Consider the following 16,819-nt stretch of genomic DNA (forward strand, 5'->3'; position numbering starts at 1 on the left):
TCGCCAACACCATACAGGGACGTGAGCCTAGATCACTAGCTCAAAGCTTGTGCTCTTCTCACTACACTACCCTGGGGACTCATCTTTAGTTTCCTCTCCTTTCTGCTCCCCTTTTGTCTCTGCCTTTGAGCCTGGATGGGACATTCCTGGTGTTGGATGGCTGTCAGTTTCTGCCCGAGGCTTGGTGTAACCTGTAATACTCTGCCCTGTGCCCTGCCCATCCCAGGGCAAAGGGCTCTCCAATGTAGGAAATGCCTTAGCACTCTGTAGCTTAATTTCCACACCCAGGGTCACAGAGCAAAGTGCTCCAGCTTCTGAAGGGGGAGAAAATGTTCTGCAGGACCGCTGCAATTCCCTGAATTTTTGCAACATGTAGGCTGGGGCATACTTTCTCAAGTTTGGTTAATCTGAGCTTTGTTTGCTGCGTCGTTAAGGTGTTTTCAATTGGTCAGGACTTCCAGCAAGAGAATGAAATAAACACTAGGCACGTGGAAACCCTTTTCTGGGCTAGTTTTCAATCAGGAGTATTATGGTCCTTGATAATTGTGATCACTGACGGTTTCTGGGCATCCTCGGGCAGGTGGTGTGTTTTCTGTCTCTCTGTGGCCAGGCCTGTTGGCAGCAGAGACGGCTTGCCGTAGTACCAGTGGAAACCAGGACAACAAGCTGTCGTTTTTTGGAGGGACAGGGATAGAACACAGAGGGTGAAGTCAGGGAATAATTGGGGGGGATGCAACTGGTCTGAGAGAACATGTCTATAGTTATATATCTTTTCATCTATCACCAAAATTATTCAGAAATAGTTACATTTAGAGTTTACATTTCATAACAACAGTTCTTTCACATGGTTTGGGGTTGTTTTTATATTACCAAACTTTTCTCTGGTTTGCCTTATCCAGAGTATAATTTTGGTAACAAACACTGATTAACTAATAAGCTAAACTCTCACAAACTCTTGTAGTTGTTTTGAGTTTATATAGGGAATATAAACCTTTTAAAAACATTTTACTAGGGCTTCCCTGGTGGCACAGTGGTTGAGAGTCCACCTGCCGATGCAGAGGACACGGGTTCGTGCCCCAGTCCGGGAAGATCCCACATGCAACGGAGCAGCTGGGCCCATGAGCCGTGGCCGCTGAGCCTGCGCATCCGGAGCCTGTGCTCCACAGCGGGAGAGGCCACAGCAGTGAGAGGCCCGCGTACCACACACAAAAAAAAGTTCTCAGCACAAGAAAAAAACTGTAATTATGTGAGGTGATGGGTGTTAACCTAAACTTATTGTGGTGCTCATTTTGCAATATATACATATATCAAGCCATTATGTTGTACATCTGAAACTAAAACAATGCTATATATCAATTATATCTCAACTAAAAAAAATTATGGTCACCACGATGATGGGAGAGTTGGGGTGACAGTGGGAGGAAGCCTGGCAGGGGGCTTAGGGCATTGTTGGAATATGCTGGACACGGGTTCAAATCCTAGATCTTCCATTTACTAGGGAATAAAGTTAGAATCGGCTTAAATTAGCATGTTAATCTCTGTGGGGTTAAATAAAATCTTCCATCGCCTCTCTTTTCCCATGGGAGGTGGGAAAGGTCTCATCAAGGCCTTGGAGCCAGGCAGGGGACTAAGGAGTCCAGACTTTGGAAGAGAAGGAGAGGGAATTGTTTTTGAGCTGGCTGAGACGGGTTAGCCGCAGGTGCTGAGGCTGGAGGGCTAACCCCGCAGGTCAGGTCGGAGCTTGAGATCTGAAGCGGGTCGGGGAAGCTGTGCCCAATCCAGGTGAAGATCTTTGACAGACAGCCTGGACCCGCCTGCCTCTCTGATTCCTGTTCCAGGGCAAAGGTCACACAGCCGCTTGAACCTCCCTTTTTTTCTCTCTCTCCTTTCTCAGCTCTGTTCGCCTTATAAGGAAGGTCAGCCTTGCCAAGTCGAAAGTGCCTTTGTTATCTTCCCCTCGATTTCTGCGAATAGTCCCGTGAACCAGAACTTTGCACATGAAAGATGGCTGCTCTCTCTGTCCTCTCTGCCTGTCAGCAAAGTAAGCGTCCCGGGGGTGTGTGTGTGTGTGTGTGTGTGTGTGTGTGTGTGTGTGTGTGTGTGTGTCACAGAGGGAGCGTTTTGGGGTTTCTACTCACTTGCTGGTGGTCCGTGGGCTTTGCAGAGCACGCTGTGCTCAGGGTCATCGGTGCCCCCTTCCCTGGGGACAGGCAGAGATTTGGAACATTCCAGGGATTAGTTCTTCCAGTGGGGATGCTGTGGGCCTTTGAGCCCAGAGATTCTGCATCATCTGTAGTTACAACCCACAGCCCAGTTCGAGTGAGCATTAGAAATGCGGTAACCTGGGGGAAGTGGGCTATAAATATTAATCTGGAGTGTTCCAAAGGTAACATTGTACCTGCTTATAAATCATGGCTGTGATTTCTTGAACCCCGATCTTTTAATTACTGTGTGTTTCTTAATAAGCTGGGTATGGCAGGTATGATTATCAAGTTAAAAAAAAAATCTCCTGCAAAAATATGAGCTTCAGATTAAGTAATTCATTCTAAATTTTAAAGTGCCTTCCCACTAGGATTATTCAGTATCCTGATTGCCTGGTTAAATAGAGGCGGCTTCTCCTCTGGGGTCACTTTTGCTCAATTCATATTATCTTAGGCATGTGCTTCCTTAACATGCAAAATGGGAAAAAGGGTCTGAGCCTTGGTGAGCACGACTTATGAAGAACACGTGTTTCTTTATTTTCCCAGTGTGCTTGTACCAGGAAACGGGGCAGAGCAGCGGACGTCTCAGCCCAAGCACGGGGCACCACGGTTTAGGATAGATAAAGAGTCTGCACACACACTCAATGGCAGACTTGCTAGCCAGTCTGTTTTGTGAGTTTATGAAAACATTATACCTTAAAACACATGTTTTGTGGTTTGATTTACCGTCTTTTCTGGAGTGAAGCAGGATGCTTATAGCCAACTAAAGCAGCACTTGGGTCTGAAACGCCTTGTGTTGACCCTCTACACGTAGGCACGGTCCACCCGGTGTGTGCCCACGTCCTGGCCCTGCAGAGAGCACAGGGGCAGCTCCACGGTTGCCCCAGGCTGGCATAGCCTCTGCCATCCCCACAGAGAGGTTCTGTTTGCTGGTGGGTGCAAGGGATGGTGTGAATTGCAGTCTGAAGTTCAGGCAGCTGAGTTGGGAAGGGGAGACGGGGCCAATGGTGGTTGGTGATAGATAGGGGAGAGAGAGAGAGGGAGGGAGTTGGCATTAAGAACCAGAATTCGCTGCTTTAGCGAAAGTCTGGTGTTTACAGAGGTGAGACGCCCTGTGCTATATAGTAGAAGCAACTCAAGGCTTGAAAACAGACTTGTATCTTCTGGTCCAACCACTTACAAGCCGGGTGCCCTTGGCCGGGAAAATCTGTCCTTCGGTGTCCTCATCAAAGAGGGTTAAACAGGACACTGGGTAGGAAGTGCCCACCATGGTGCCTGGCCCAGGGTTGGTGTTCAACACAGTCACTTCCAGTCCTTGGCTGCTTCCCCACAGAGAGAAGCTTCTGGTGGATTGAGAGGCAGCCTTGCGGTGAAGAAGCCCAGCTGTGGCTGGGCTGAGAGTGGGGGCAGGATGAGGGGTCTTGATTCACTTTCCCCAGCACACGTGTCCCGCTGAGGCCCCTGACCTGAGACTCCTTGGAACTGGAGCTGATGCAACTGAGTCCTCCTTCCTGGGGCTGGAGGTGGTCGGGGTCTTCCATTTACTGAAGCTCATTCCTCACATTTGCTGCTGCTCCAGACAGATGCCGACCAGGTGCAATGAACAACCAGAAAAAGCCAGCCCTGCAAAGCTTTCACGTATTCGCCTGAATTTTGAAGCTCTAGGTTCTGGCGCCGTTGCCAATAGAAAGATCTAGGAGCACACGTCTTTCATCGTTTCCATTTTATCGTGAAAACCAGAAGCCTTGCCCGGTGTGCTCTCTGAGGCTGCGGAGCACGTCAGAAGCAGTGGTAGCAGCAGGGTCCAGTGTGGCCAAGCCCCACTTTTCCCCTCCATAGATAGACCTCCTCTTTGGCTCCAGCTGAGGCCGTGAGCCACTGGCCTCTCCAGCTTTATGCTGCCTTGAAAAGACTTAGCCCAGGGTTGGAAACCGTCAGTGCCTAATCCCACACTTATCTTCAGTCTACTCTCCCAGACTTCAGTGATATGACTACAGTTTGAACGAGAAAGAGGCCAGTCCACACTTAGATGTTCAGCTGTAGCTTCTAAATCAGGACCAACACTTTATTTGCAGCAGAGGGGAATGAAGGGGAAGGAAAGTAGCCGGCTGTGAGAGGCTTACTCGACCAGGTTCAGTATTTACTGACTTCTTGTTGGAGGGGAGATAGTACCATGATTCAGGAGGAAACACATGGCCCCTAATACTGTCACACAGTGAGAGACTGAAGCTGCAAACTTGGTGTGGAAAAGGAAATTATTTGTAAAACATTAGCAAGTAGGAAATGGATATCAAGGTACTAAAATAAGGGAGACCAGAACAGTGTTGGAGAGAAACTGTGAGAAACTGAAACTGGAAGAAATAATCTGAAGGGAAATAATAGACCCCAGAAGTTAACTACGGGGTAAAACGAGGGAGATAAGGACAGGAGGTGAGAACTATTTACAGAGGAGGAGGTGTGGGTCTGAAAGTGAAAGAGGGTCACAGAACTGATGATCAGAGGCAGGTGATCCCAGGCATTGGGGTTTCATAATCTAATGTATTTTCCATGCAGCAAATGCAGAAGAAAGTCATAATCATTTCATAATAGGGAAGCTGAGTCCTGCAGGGAGCCATCATCCCCAAGTTTTCTTGTGATCCCCCCTTCCTGTCCTTCCTCACCTCCAGGCAACTACTGATCTACTTTATGTCACTGTAGATTAACTTGCATTTCTGAGAATTTTATACAAATAAACTTATACAGTAATACTTTTTGGCGGGTCTTGCCTCTTTCATTTAGCATAAATTTTTGTATAAAACATTTAATTTATTGGTCTTTTGGGGGAATTCAGTGCATCACCAGTGTATTACTACTGAGCCATTCATCTTGTAGCTTCATCAACATTAACTGGTTCGTTTTCATGACACTGCTGAGGAATCAGCTGTTTCTGCAGAGGTTCAAGAGAAAGGCCTTTTGAGAAGTGTGCACGTTCCTTTTGTATATCTACGAAAGCTTTATTCACTCAGTTATCTTTTTCATCATTCACAATGTTTATCTTAAGATGAGTGGTAACTGGTTTTGCTTTATTTTTAACCTTAAAGCTTTTTTGGCTGGCTATGTGGAATACATTCCTGGACTTCTGCCCTCTTAGTTTGTCCTTGGCCATTGTCAGACCTCCGATACCCCTCGTGCAGCTGCTCAAGTTCCAGGTGACACCATCTACACACACCTCATTCTGCATAATTATTCTGAGATTCATCCATGTTGTTTCATTTATTAATAGTTCATTCCTTTTTACTGTTGAATAGTATCCTGTTGTATGGACAAAGCACAAATTATTTATCCACTCACTGTTGATAGACATTTGTGTTAGTCGGCATTCTCCAGAGAAACAGAACCAATAGGATACACACACACACACACATACACACTCTCACATATCTATTTTAAGAAATTGGCTCATATAATAGTTGGGGCTGGTGAGTCTGACATTTGCAGGGTGGATTGCAAGACTGGAAATTCCAACAAGAATTGATGTTGCAGTCTTGGGTCCAAAGGGAGGCAAAAATCTCTTCCTCTTTGGGGGACCTCAGACTTTTTTCTTAAGGCCTTCAGCTGATTGGGTGAGGCCCACCCACAATATGGAGGATCATCTGCTTTACTCAAAGTCTACTGATGGAAATGTTAATCATCTCTAAAAAATACCTTCACAGCAACATCTAGACTGGTGTTTGACCAAACAGCTGGGCACCATGGATAGCCTAGTTGACACATAATCTTAACCATCAGGGAGTTGTTCCTAATTTTTGGTTATTACAAATAAAGCTGTTGTAAACATTTGTGGACGGGGTTTTTATGGATGTATGACTTAATTTCTCATGGGAAAATTCTAGTTGTGGAATGACTGAATCATATGGTCAATGTATGTGTAACTAAAAAATTCCTTCCAAATGGTTTTCCAAAGCAGTTGTATCATTTTACATTCCCACCAGCAGTGTGTGAGAATTCCAGTTGATTTTGTATCTTCACTTGTCCGTCTGTCTTTTCTAGTTGGTATGATCTGTCTTTTTAATTTTAGACATTTTAATAGGTATGTAGTGTATCTAACTGTGGTTTAAACTTGCATTTTACTAATGAATAATGATGTGCCACATGTTTAATATTCGCTCCTCTTTACTTGCAGGTTATTTCGCTTTGCAGGCAGGAAAGGCGAGATCAAAATACAAAGTCACACCCCCAGCAGTCTCTGGGTCACCAGAGTTTGAGAGAATATTTCATGCACAGTGAGTAATGCTTTTCCCTTCAGGGGTATGGATCTGCCACATACACACAATTCCTAATTAGGGGAAAGATACGCAGAGAAGATATGCCATTATAACAAACCACTCTTCGTGGCCAAGACCCTTCTCATGATCCTTGAGGTTTGAAGTAGGCAGTGCATGGAGTTTCTACCCACCTATATTACAAATTCAGAGGATACATTTACAGAAAAGGCTGGGATCTTAGGGGGGATTGCTATATGTCTCTAAGTGTGGCAGTTTGGTCCAAGAGCCTGGAAGGGGCTCCCTGAGAGTTCAGTAGCCTCATGTTGGAATAGTTATGCTATCAATTTTCTATCTGAAATCTTTACTTCTTCCTCTCCACTTCAAAACAGAGGTAGGTCAGTGTTATCCTCTGCCAATAACCCATTTCCTAAAATCAGAAACCTATAATAATGAGAAAGCTTTCTATTTCATGTGTATTCATAGTTTTTTTTTTTTTAACATCTTGTGCTCCTTGCCTTTTCAGATCCACACAGAATATTCCACTATAAACACCATGAATTTGCCTGATGCAAGATGCTAGGGCTCCCTTTACATTTAATCCCCCAAACCCGGTGCTTTTAAAAACATTGCACATATCACCATTTATACATTGCTTGGTTCTTTTGTTAATAGTTCGGGATTTTTCATGTTTGTTCATGAGTGAGGTTGGACTATAATTTTTCTTTTTTTGTTTGGTCCTTGCTCATTTTGATATCAAGATTATGTTAGCCTCACAGAATGAATTAGAGAATTATTTTCTCAGAGTTTTAATAAGATTGGAAGAGTGTGTTCCTTCAAAGTTGTTAGAATTTACCTATAAAATGATCTAGACCAGATGTTTTTCTTGTGAAAAAAAATTAAGCTATGAGATTTGATTTCTTTAATGATTATGGAATTACTCAGTTTTTTTTATTATGTCTTGAATTAGTTTGGGTCAGACATGGCCCTTGAACTGTGAACATTGGTCTCTTGTCCATCTAATTGCTCCAAGGAGGATGGCACACACTATTTCCCTAGGCTTGAAAGTGTGATGAACTCCACTGGTAGTACAAGAGATAACTTTAAGAGGTGCATAGGCATGTTTCAACATTTTTAAAATGTGGTAAGAATGTGTAACTTGAGCTCTACCCTGTTAACAAAATGTTGAGGGTATAATATATTACTGTTGACTAGAGGTACAACGTTGTACAACAGATCTCTAGAGCTTATTCATCTAACTTGGCTGAAACTTTATGCCCAAGGTATGATTTTATTTTTTTAATTAAAAAGTTTTTGTTTATTTATTTTGGGTTGCATTTGGTCTTTGTTGCTGTGCGCGGGCTTTCTCTAGTTGTAGAGAGCAGGGGCTACTCTTCTTTGCAGTGTGCGGACTTCTCATTGCAGTGGCTTCTCTTGTTGTGGAGCACAAGCTCTAGGTGCGAGGGCTTCAGTAGTTGTGGCACACGGGCTTAGTAGTTGGGGCCTGCGGGCTCTAGAGTGCAGGCTCAGTTGTTGTGGCACGTGGGCTTAGTTGCTCTGCAGCATGTGGGATCTTCCTGGGCCAGGTCTCAAACCCGTGTCCCCCTGCATTGGCAGGCGGATTCTTAACCACTGTGCCACCAGGGAAGTCCCCCAAGGTATGATTTTAAATAACATTGGACCACATGATGAGAAAGTCATTTCCACTGTCTTTGAATCTTTGTGTTATATCAAGTGGAAAGTATTGATTTGGTGCTGGTATGTCCCACATCCCCAAATATTTATTTTTATCAGGGTAATACATGTATGTAGTCTGAAAATAAAGTGAGGTTACAAGCCTTATAACAACAAGTAATTCTCCTTATCCCCAATCCATCCCCAGAGACAGCCATTGGCACTCCTTTTGACTACTACTTTTGGTATTTATTTCCATATTTCTAAATACTATGTGTTCACTGCTATTTATTGATTCACAAATTTTAGACATTATCAATTGACTTCCTTTTATGGCAGAAAAAATTTCATGCTCCTCTGTTTCCTCTTTTCCTCACTTCATCCTTCCAGAAAAGTTATATCACTTCGTTGAGTTAAATCAATGTTTATGTTGTTGTGATTAAGTAAATAATGTTCAAAGCTGAATCAAGTAGTATACTATGGTTACATTTCCTTCTTGTGTAGTTTTTTGCTTTACATGGGGTTAATAATTGCCTCTTTGTTTGTTTGCTTAGTTTCATCTCTGAATCTTCAGCAGAACTGAAAATTTCCTCTCAGTACATTTAAATACATTAAGTAAGCTAGTAATACCACTTGTTTTTTCCTTGGAGTCATTTGTGCTTTAGTCTTCCATATTTCTTCTCCAATCTGGAGGTTGCACTTTAGATCTGTTACGTAGCTGTCATCCCACAACTTCCTGTCATCATCCTAGGAATTTCCCTTATACCCTACTGATTTGGATCACCTGTTTCCTGGATTTCATATTATCCTATGTATTGGTTTTTCTCTCTCGTTTTGGTGGAGCACATCCTCCAGACAGTTCCTGAGAGAAGGGGAATGGTAGGTCTTGACACTTCTGAATATGCCTCTGTTTCTTTGTTAAAATCCTTACCCTCAGAATTTCGAAAACATTGTATTCATTATTATCTAATTTCCACTGCTATTGTTGAGGTGTTCTGTGCTGTTCTGATGCTTTGTTTGGAAACTGTAGAAGCTTTAGGGTCTTCCCCTGATCCCCGGCCTGAGGTGTTACAGTGCTGTGCTTGCTCAGAGGCATTTTTCTTCACTATGCTGAACCCTAGAGGAGTTTTTTTCACAGCCTGAAAACTCATACCCTTTTGTTCTAGAATATTTTAAAATATTGTTTACCCCTAAATTTTGTCTTCTTATTTTCTCTGTTCTTTTATTCTTTTTAAAAATATTTATTTATTTGGCTGCACCGGATCTTAGTTGCAGCACGTGGGATCTTCGCTGTGGCCTGTAGGATCTTTTATTTATTTTATTTTATTTATTTATTTAAAAATATTTATTTACTTATTTATTTGGTTGTGCTGGGTCTTAGTTGCGGCAGGTGGGCTACTTAGTTGCAGCTCGCCAGCTCCTTAGTTGCGGCATTTGAACTCTTAGTTGCAGCATGCATATGGGATCTAGTTCCCTGACCAGGGATCGAACCAGGGCCCGCTGCACTGGGAGTGGGAGTCTTAACAACTGGACCACCAGGGAAGTCCCTCATTCTTTTTTTTAAAAATAGATTTATTTATTTATTTATTTTTGGCTATGTTGGATCTTCATTGCTGCGCACGGGCTTTCTCTAGTTGCAGTGAGTGAGGGCTACTGTTCATTGCAGTGCGCGGGCTTCTCATTGTGGTGGCTTCTCTTGTTGCGGAGCACAGGCCCTAGATGTGTGGGCTTCAGTAGCTGCAGCATGCAGGCTCAGTAGTTGTGGCTCACGGGCTCTAGAGTGCAGGCTCAGTAGTTGTGGCACACGGGCTTTGTTGCTCTGTGGCATGTGGGATCTTCCCGGACCAGGGCTCAAACCCATTTCCCCTGCACTGGCAGGCAGATCCTTAACCACTGAGCCACCAGGGAAGCCCTGTCCCTCATTCTTAAAATATATGTTAGTCGTAAGTTGACCTCCTGGACTGATCTTTAGTTTTCTTTCATCTTGAGTTTTTCATCTTCTTGGACTTTTGTTCTTTCAGGGAATTTCTTGAACTTCCAACTTTTTACTGATTTTTTAAAAAATTCAAATATGAATTTAATTCCTAAGAATTAATTTTTATTCTTTGATTGTTGTTTAGTTCTTGTTGCTGCTGCTGTTATATCATTCATTTCTTGTCTCATAGATGCAGTTTATTCTCTTCTGAGGATTTTAATGATTTTTTAAAAAAAATCTTCCTTTATCATTTCTGTTTCTTCCAAGTTCCTTCTTACTTTACTATTTTGGCCTTTGCCTTTAATTTTTATTTGTTATTCACCTGTTAAGTATTTTTTGAGCACCTCTATGTATTAGGCACTGTTGGGAGATAGTAGTGAACAACTCCAACAAAGATCCTTGCCCTCTTGAAGTTTATCTTATAGCCAAGGAAGACAGAAGATACACAATAAGCAGATAATACCGTAAGAAAATAAGATATTGTGTAAGAGGGTGGTGTTAAGCTATACAACAAAAACGACAGCATTACACAGGGACGTGGGGGAGGGCTGCTGGGGGGTGAGCTAGAGTGGGTTGCAGTTTAAACAGAGTGGTCAGTGTAGTCCCCACTGTGAAGGTGGCACTTGAACAAAGACTTGAAGCAGGTGAAGGAATTAGCCATGTGGCCATGTAGGGAAGATGCTCTTGAGATAGAGGAAGTAGCCAATGCAAGGACTTTAAGTGGAAATGTGACTGGTGGGTTAGCAAAGAAGTTAGTGTAGCTGAGAGAGGAAGCTGGCAGAGAGTGGTAGGAGGGAAAGTCAGAAAGGTAATGGATGACCAGACCAGGCAGGGCCTTGAAGGCCATTGTAAGGACTTTGGCTTTTTCTCTAAGTGAAATGGAAAGTCGTTACAGGGTTTTAAGCAGAGGAGTAACATGATCTTGTATTTTAAAAGGATCACTTTGTCTGTTTTGCAGAGAATAGACTGGGCGCATTGGTAGAAGCAGAAAATTCAGTTAGGAAGCTACTGCAAAAATTCGGGTGAGGGATAATGGCGACTTGAACCAGGAAGATAGCAGATGACATATGAGATACGGCAGATTCTGTATATATTTTGAGGGTAGAGCCAATAGGATTTCAACAAATATGGAGTGTGAGAAGAGTCAGGAACAGCTTTCAGATTTTTGGCCTGAGCATCCTGAAGGATGGAATTGTGATTAACTGAGTCAGAGAGGGCTGCAGGAAGAGCAGTTTTGGGGGGAAGACCAGGAGATGGGACTTAACGCTACAGCTAAGGAGAGGCTTTAGACACTGTGCTCTACTAAGCTATTTGGATCGTTTGTTATTGCATCATAAACTGGCTAATATGTTGTTGCTTACACATCCAAGCAGAGATAGAGAGTAGACAGTTGGATATACCAGTCTGCATTTTAGCAGGGAGATCTGAACTGGAAATATAAATTCAGGAGTCATTGGCACATGAAAACCATTTAAAGCCAGGACACTGGATGACATATTTAAGGGCGTGGGTATAGGTCAAAAAGAGGAGAGGACCAAGGACTGAACCTAGAGCCCTCCAGCCTGATGAGGCCAAGAAAACAAGGGTCCAGCAAAGAGATCTGAGCAAAAGAGACCCTAGAGGCTTTACTCAAATGTCAGGTCATTCTTGATTGGCTATCTGTGCAATTTAAGAAAGAGGCACTAGGGAGAGAACTGGGGGCTCTGTGTGCAGAGATGGGGCTTACTGAGAAGGCAGCTTCACTGAAGGGTGATGGATCAGGAGGCAGCCTTCTTCTGGGGGGACCCCAGGTGTTGGCATCTGTAGGTCATCTTTATGGGACCGTTAACTTCCTCTAGGAAAAAAACCTTTAACTCCCCTGTGAGGGAGGAGGGAGTGAAGGGTGAGGGAGGAGGGTGGGTATATTAGGCCTGCCTTCTAGTAGTCTGACAGTGTGGTGGGTGAAGGAAGGAAGCTTCTTCCACTCTGCAGTATGTGAATTCGCACTATGATCGGTACAGAATTTTACCCTCACGCTCCATTGTTCTTGGAGCCCCCAGAGATTCTCTGGTTCAGTTTCTCCAGACAATAATCCTCCCATCTCCTCTGATGGAGGAGTAGGGTGGGGCTCAGAGGTGGAGCAGAGCCAAAGGCCTCCTTCTACAGTCTTTCAACTAGTTCTTCTGTTTCAGCCTTTGGCCTCCAAGGGACCTGGGCCCTAATTGCTGAGCCTCTTGGGTTCTGAGATAAGGATTGTCTCAGTCTTTTTTTTAATTTGCCGTGCCACGTGGCTTGTGGGATATAAGTTCCCCCACAAGGGACTGAACCCGGACCCTCGCCAGTGACAGTGCGGAGTGCTAGCCACTGTGCTGCCGGGGAATTCCTTGTCTCAGTCTTCACTGCTTCTTCCTCCTACAGGCACGTAGCTTCAGCTTTCCGCACTCTGCCAACTCAGCTATGGTTCCCCTTGTGCTGGTTTTCCTTCAGAAATTTGCTACCATCTCTCTTCCACTGCTGTGTCTGCTCCCGTTCTCTCTGTTCTTGAAGACTTTCTATCTATTTTTTATTCCTTTACTGGCATTTTAGTGAGGTTTCAGGAGGGAGAAGAAACAAACACGGGTTCAATCTGCCATGTTTAGCAGGAAGTCCTTGGGATGTGTTCTCGACACCATCTGGACACCCATTTCCCCCCATTCAGCAGAGGAAGGGTCTCATGCTCAGAGTCTCCAGCAATCAATAGCATCTAATAAGAATCTGACAACTTTCTGTTTTCATGGCATTTATTTTTATACTTATCTTTTATTTAGAAAGTTACACTCTTACATCACTACCGCAAGTGGGAACAATTTCATTTTTCCGAATTTGTCTGAGTCAAAAAGAAGTTGATTAATACAAAAATAATAAGCTAAATTTTTGACAGTAATATATTAATGTTTGGAGTTTGGGAGATACCATACTATTCATACAAATGATCACAGGAGGAAATTCTGCATCTTCTCACTTTGTCTTTCATGTTCTGAGACTTTGTTGGGGAGTGTTGGATTTCCAGCAGGCTAGATTCTTGGGTCACTTCTGGTTCTATGTTCACATAGTTTTCACAGATTTGATTTTCTTTCGAGTTACTGCTCTCTCCTTCCTTTTCTGCATCTGGACGCCTCTTGTCCTGGAAATAAAGGTGGACACCATTTCCAAATATTTCTCTTAAGTTGCTGTTTATAAGTATCCAAATCCAATTTCCTTGTTAGATGTGTTTTGTTTGATTACTCATGGCAGAACAGAGAGGGGTTAAAAAATAATAGCCAATATTAGAGTGGGGTGGGGGATTTGGAGCCATAAAATACCTTTAAGGTCACAGTATAGTTGTCCTGGGTTCTCTCTGAAGGGTGGATGGGAATGGTCCTACTCCCTTCTCTGAATTTCTTCTTGGATATTCCAGGGCACTAGCCCAGTTCTTGCCTTAGGTTCGAAGGTTTACGATGAACTTGGCCAGATCAGAGAAGATTCGTGGCTGATGAAGCCATTTCGACTTTATCTGAGGTAGTTAGGGCAGGAGCCCCTGGGATAACCGGTTTATTCCAAAGCCTACTCGGCTACCTATTCTCTTTTTCAGGGAAGGCTCCCTTGGGCTCTGCAAATCCCCAAGAGGGAATACACTTTCTTTTCTGGCTCTTCTGCACCAAAGCATTGAGTCCCTTCAGCCTCCCTTGAAGATCTTATGGCCTCATGAGTAACAGAAACGCTGCCTCTTCCCCTACTCTTGCTCCTGCTGCTTTGCCCTAAGTGTAGTCAAGAAGCCCGCTGTTATGACTAATTCTTTCTTTGAGCGGAATTTGACATCTCATAGCAACCACTTCAAGATCCCTCTGACCACCCCTGAAGTCCCTGTTTCCTGTCCGAGGGTCGCCTCAAGTTGGATACTTACCTGTCAAGCAGCGAGGATTATTACGGAGCCAGCTTACCCGAGTTACTAGCCCAGGGCCCCTTCTCTAGAGGCCCCATTCACTTCCTCTTCCCTTCCTCCAGGGAGGGCATTAGAGGTGACTCTTTCTAGAGTTTTGCAGTCTTTTGCCAGAATACACTCTTTGAAATTATGAAAATAGCAGCTATAATTTCACGGAGGGCCATTTCTTCATGGTATTGCTAAGGTTAGAAAATTCTATCTAGTCTAATTTGAGCACTTTGATCCCTTTAGATTAAAGGCTTTTATAAATTTAAAAAGTAGATCCAAGTAATAAATTGATCTTGTTGTAATTTAAATATATTTCCTCTGATTCTGTCCTCACCGGAAGAGAAGAATAGCTGCTGATGACCTCACTCTTTTTCATACACTTGAGGACCATTATTAAATGTCTTTCATCTGCTGTATTTTGAGGCTAGGTAGCAGAAATTCAGCTTCTTTTTTCAATCATTAAAAAATTTGGTTGTTCTCTTCAGACTAAAATTGTTCATATTATTTCTAAACCTGGAGCCTAGAAATGTACCTAGTACCCCAACAATGGTTCCATCAGTTCTGGGTGAGGTAGAAGAATTGCCTCTTACTTCTTTCTTGTATGTACTCTATTTGCTTAATGCGGAATCATTAAGTTCCTGTTCCAGAATTAACCTGCCACAAGGCACAAGTAAACCCAATCGTCATGAATCTGAGAACTCTTTAGAAATGTTAGCCTTTTCTTACTCTACTAGAGTTCTTCTTTTTCTTCTTCCTTTTTTTTTTTTTTTGCCATTTACTAACTCCTTATAGTCACTTTGAATCCTGAAATTAAAACTGTTGACCATAATACATGCCTAAAACCTATGGAGAAAAGGAAAATTCACAATAGAGTAATTTTTCAAATATTCTGCAGCACCAGGATTATAGTAATGTGAGTCACCTACTTTTGTAGTAAGTACAAAGATGATAAATAATAGAGAGACAATAAACACATCTCCATTCTTATTACAAGTGTACTGATCTTAGGCATTAGCTGAAATCCCAAGATGTACTTTTTCACTGAGTTATAAAGGGCTTGGGTTCTCCAAGATGAGAGAGTGACTAAACGATGAGTCTTCACACTCCACCCTCCTCTAAAGCCCACCTTGTATCAGTCACCTGGGGCCACTGAAACAAAATGCCATAGACTGGGTGGCTTCAATGACAGATATTTATTTTTCACAGTTTTGGAGGCTGCAAGTCTAAGATCAAGGTTCTGGCTGATTCTATTTCTGGTGAGAGCTTTCTTCTCTTGCCTTAATGTGTCCTCACATGGCCTTTCCTTGGTGGAGGGGTGGGAGAGGGAGAGAGGGAGAGGAGAGAGAGAGAGAGGGAGGGAGAGAGTCAGTCAGTCTGGCAGGTGTCAGAGAGCTCTCTGGTGTTTCTTCTTATAAGGGCACCAATCCTATTGGATCAGGGCTCCACACTTCTGATCTCATGTAACCTTAATTACTTCCTCACTCCAAATACAGCCTCACTGAGGGGTTAGGGCTTCAGCATGTAAGTTTTGGAGAGACAAACATTTAGTCCACACCACCCCCAAACAGCTTCTGTCACACAAGCTGGGTGATTCTCAGGTAGTCAGGGGACGAGAGGCAGCTAGAATTGGGATGAGCTGCAAGCCTCACTCCCTCATCTCCCCATCCTGTTCCTTATCAGCAGTACCACTGAAGTGCTAGTTAGATTTCATGCCCTCCTGCCATTAGCAGCAGCCTCCCTCCTGTGTCCCAGAGGGTTACTTGACAAGGGACAATTTAGCTAGTTACAGGTCTATATAAAAGGATTAGCTCCAGCAACCTCTCATCCCCAAGCCTTTTCTGAGCATATTAACCTGTTGCTCTGACCCTCCAGCCAATGTAATAATCCAAAACACTTCTTAGGGTCAAAAGCCAGCAGACCAAGTCTGGGTCTCTGTTAATAGTGCAAGTAGCTCATGGAGGTGTGCAACCTACTGGTGGTGTTTCAGAACAAGTCACCAAAACAAAAGAAGAAAAAGGAGCAGCAAAAATCTTGAACGAGGGAAACCTCCTTTAAGTTGCCTTGTCTGCTTTTTATTTTTAAAAGTTGTCATACTCTAAGCATGGCATTAGAGGTGTCCTCCGGCTGTCCAGGTTTTCCTCTATGGGAAATGGTTCAGATTTTCTATGAACGTGATTGTCATAAGCAAAGTTTCATGTTGAGTGCTTACGAGAAATCTATCAAATGGCAGAAATATTCAGAAGTGTTTTAAGGCCAAAGATTTCCCAAGTGATGTGTACACATTGAGGGGCACACTAAGGACTCTGCTGTGGGAGTGAGGAAAACATTGGAGCTCCTATTTATATTTACTCTTAAAATATCATCTTTTAATTTCTAGTTTGTGTTTGTTTTATAATGTACATGATACTCTTTTCCAGTCGAATGTATCAACTGTGCTAATGGATCAGTCCCATATTCCCAGTGGTTTAATGTAACGGAAGTTTACCGTTTTTCTTGCTCACGTCAAGTCCTACATGGGTGCTCCTGGTTAGGTGCCCTTTCACATGGTCATTTAGGGGCCAAGGCTTTTTCCATCTAAGGGTTTTGTCCCCATCCGGGTCCTCAGCATTCTCTCCATGCAACCAGTGCGTGGGGTGAAGGGAGCTTGGCACACCAGCTGCTTAGCCATCTGGCTCAGAAGTGACGTATTTCATTTCACTTACTTTCCATTGGCAAGAAGTAGCCCCACTAAGATCCCAGGAGGCGGGGAAGTGTATCCCTGACTGGGCAGCTACTGCACAGCACCAACTTCACACCACCC

At 43.4% G+C, this 16,819-nt stretch overlaps 1 protein-coding gene and 1 pseudogene across 1 annotated transcript in view; one reads left to right on the plus strand and one right to left on the minus strand.

The window, feature by feature from the left end:
* The first annotated feature begins 1,922 nt into the window (after positions 1-1,922).
* MGST2 (microsomal glutathione S-transferase 2) overlaps positions 1,923-16,819 on the plus strand; it is a 49,305-nt gene continuing 34,408 nt past the window's right edge. Inside the window, exons 1-2 of the mRNA XM_060147675.1 lie at positions 1,923-2,041; positions 6,364-6,463. Of these exons, the coding sequence (XP_060003658.1) occupies positions 2,005-2,041; positions 6,364-6,463 (137 nt within the window). The 5' untranslated portion in view covers positions 1,923-2,004. The remainder of the gene's footprint in view (positions 2,042-6,363; positions 6,464-16,819) is intronic.
* LOC132519198 (ribosomal biogenesis factor-like) lies at positions 4,986-5,346 on the minus strand (annotated as a pseudogene).

Source organism: Lagenorhynchus albirostris, chromosome 4 (genome assembly GCF_949774975.1).
Source record: "Lagenorhynchus albirostris chromosome 4, mLagAlb1.1, whole genome shotgun sequence".
Classification (NCBI taxonomy): domain Eukaryota; kingdom Metazoa; phylum Chordata; class Mammalia; order Artiodactyla; family Delphinidae; genus Lagenorhynchus; species Lagenorhynchus albirostris.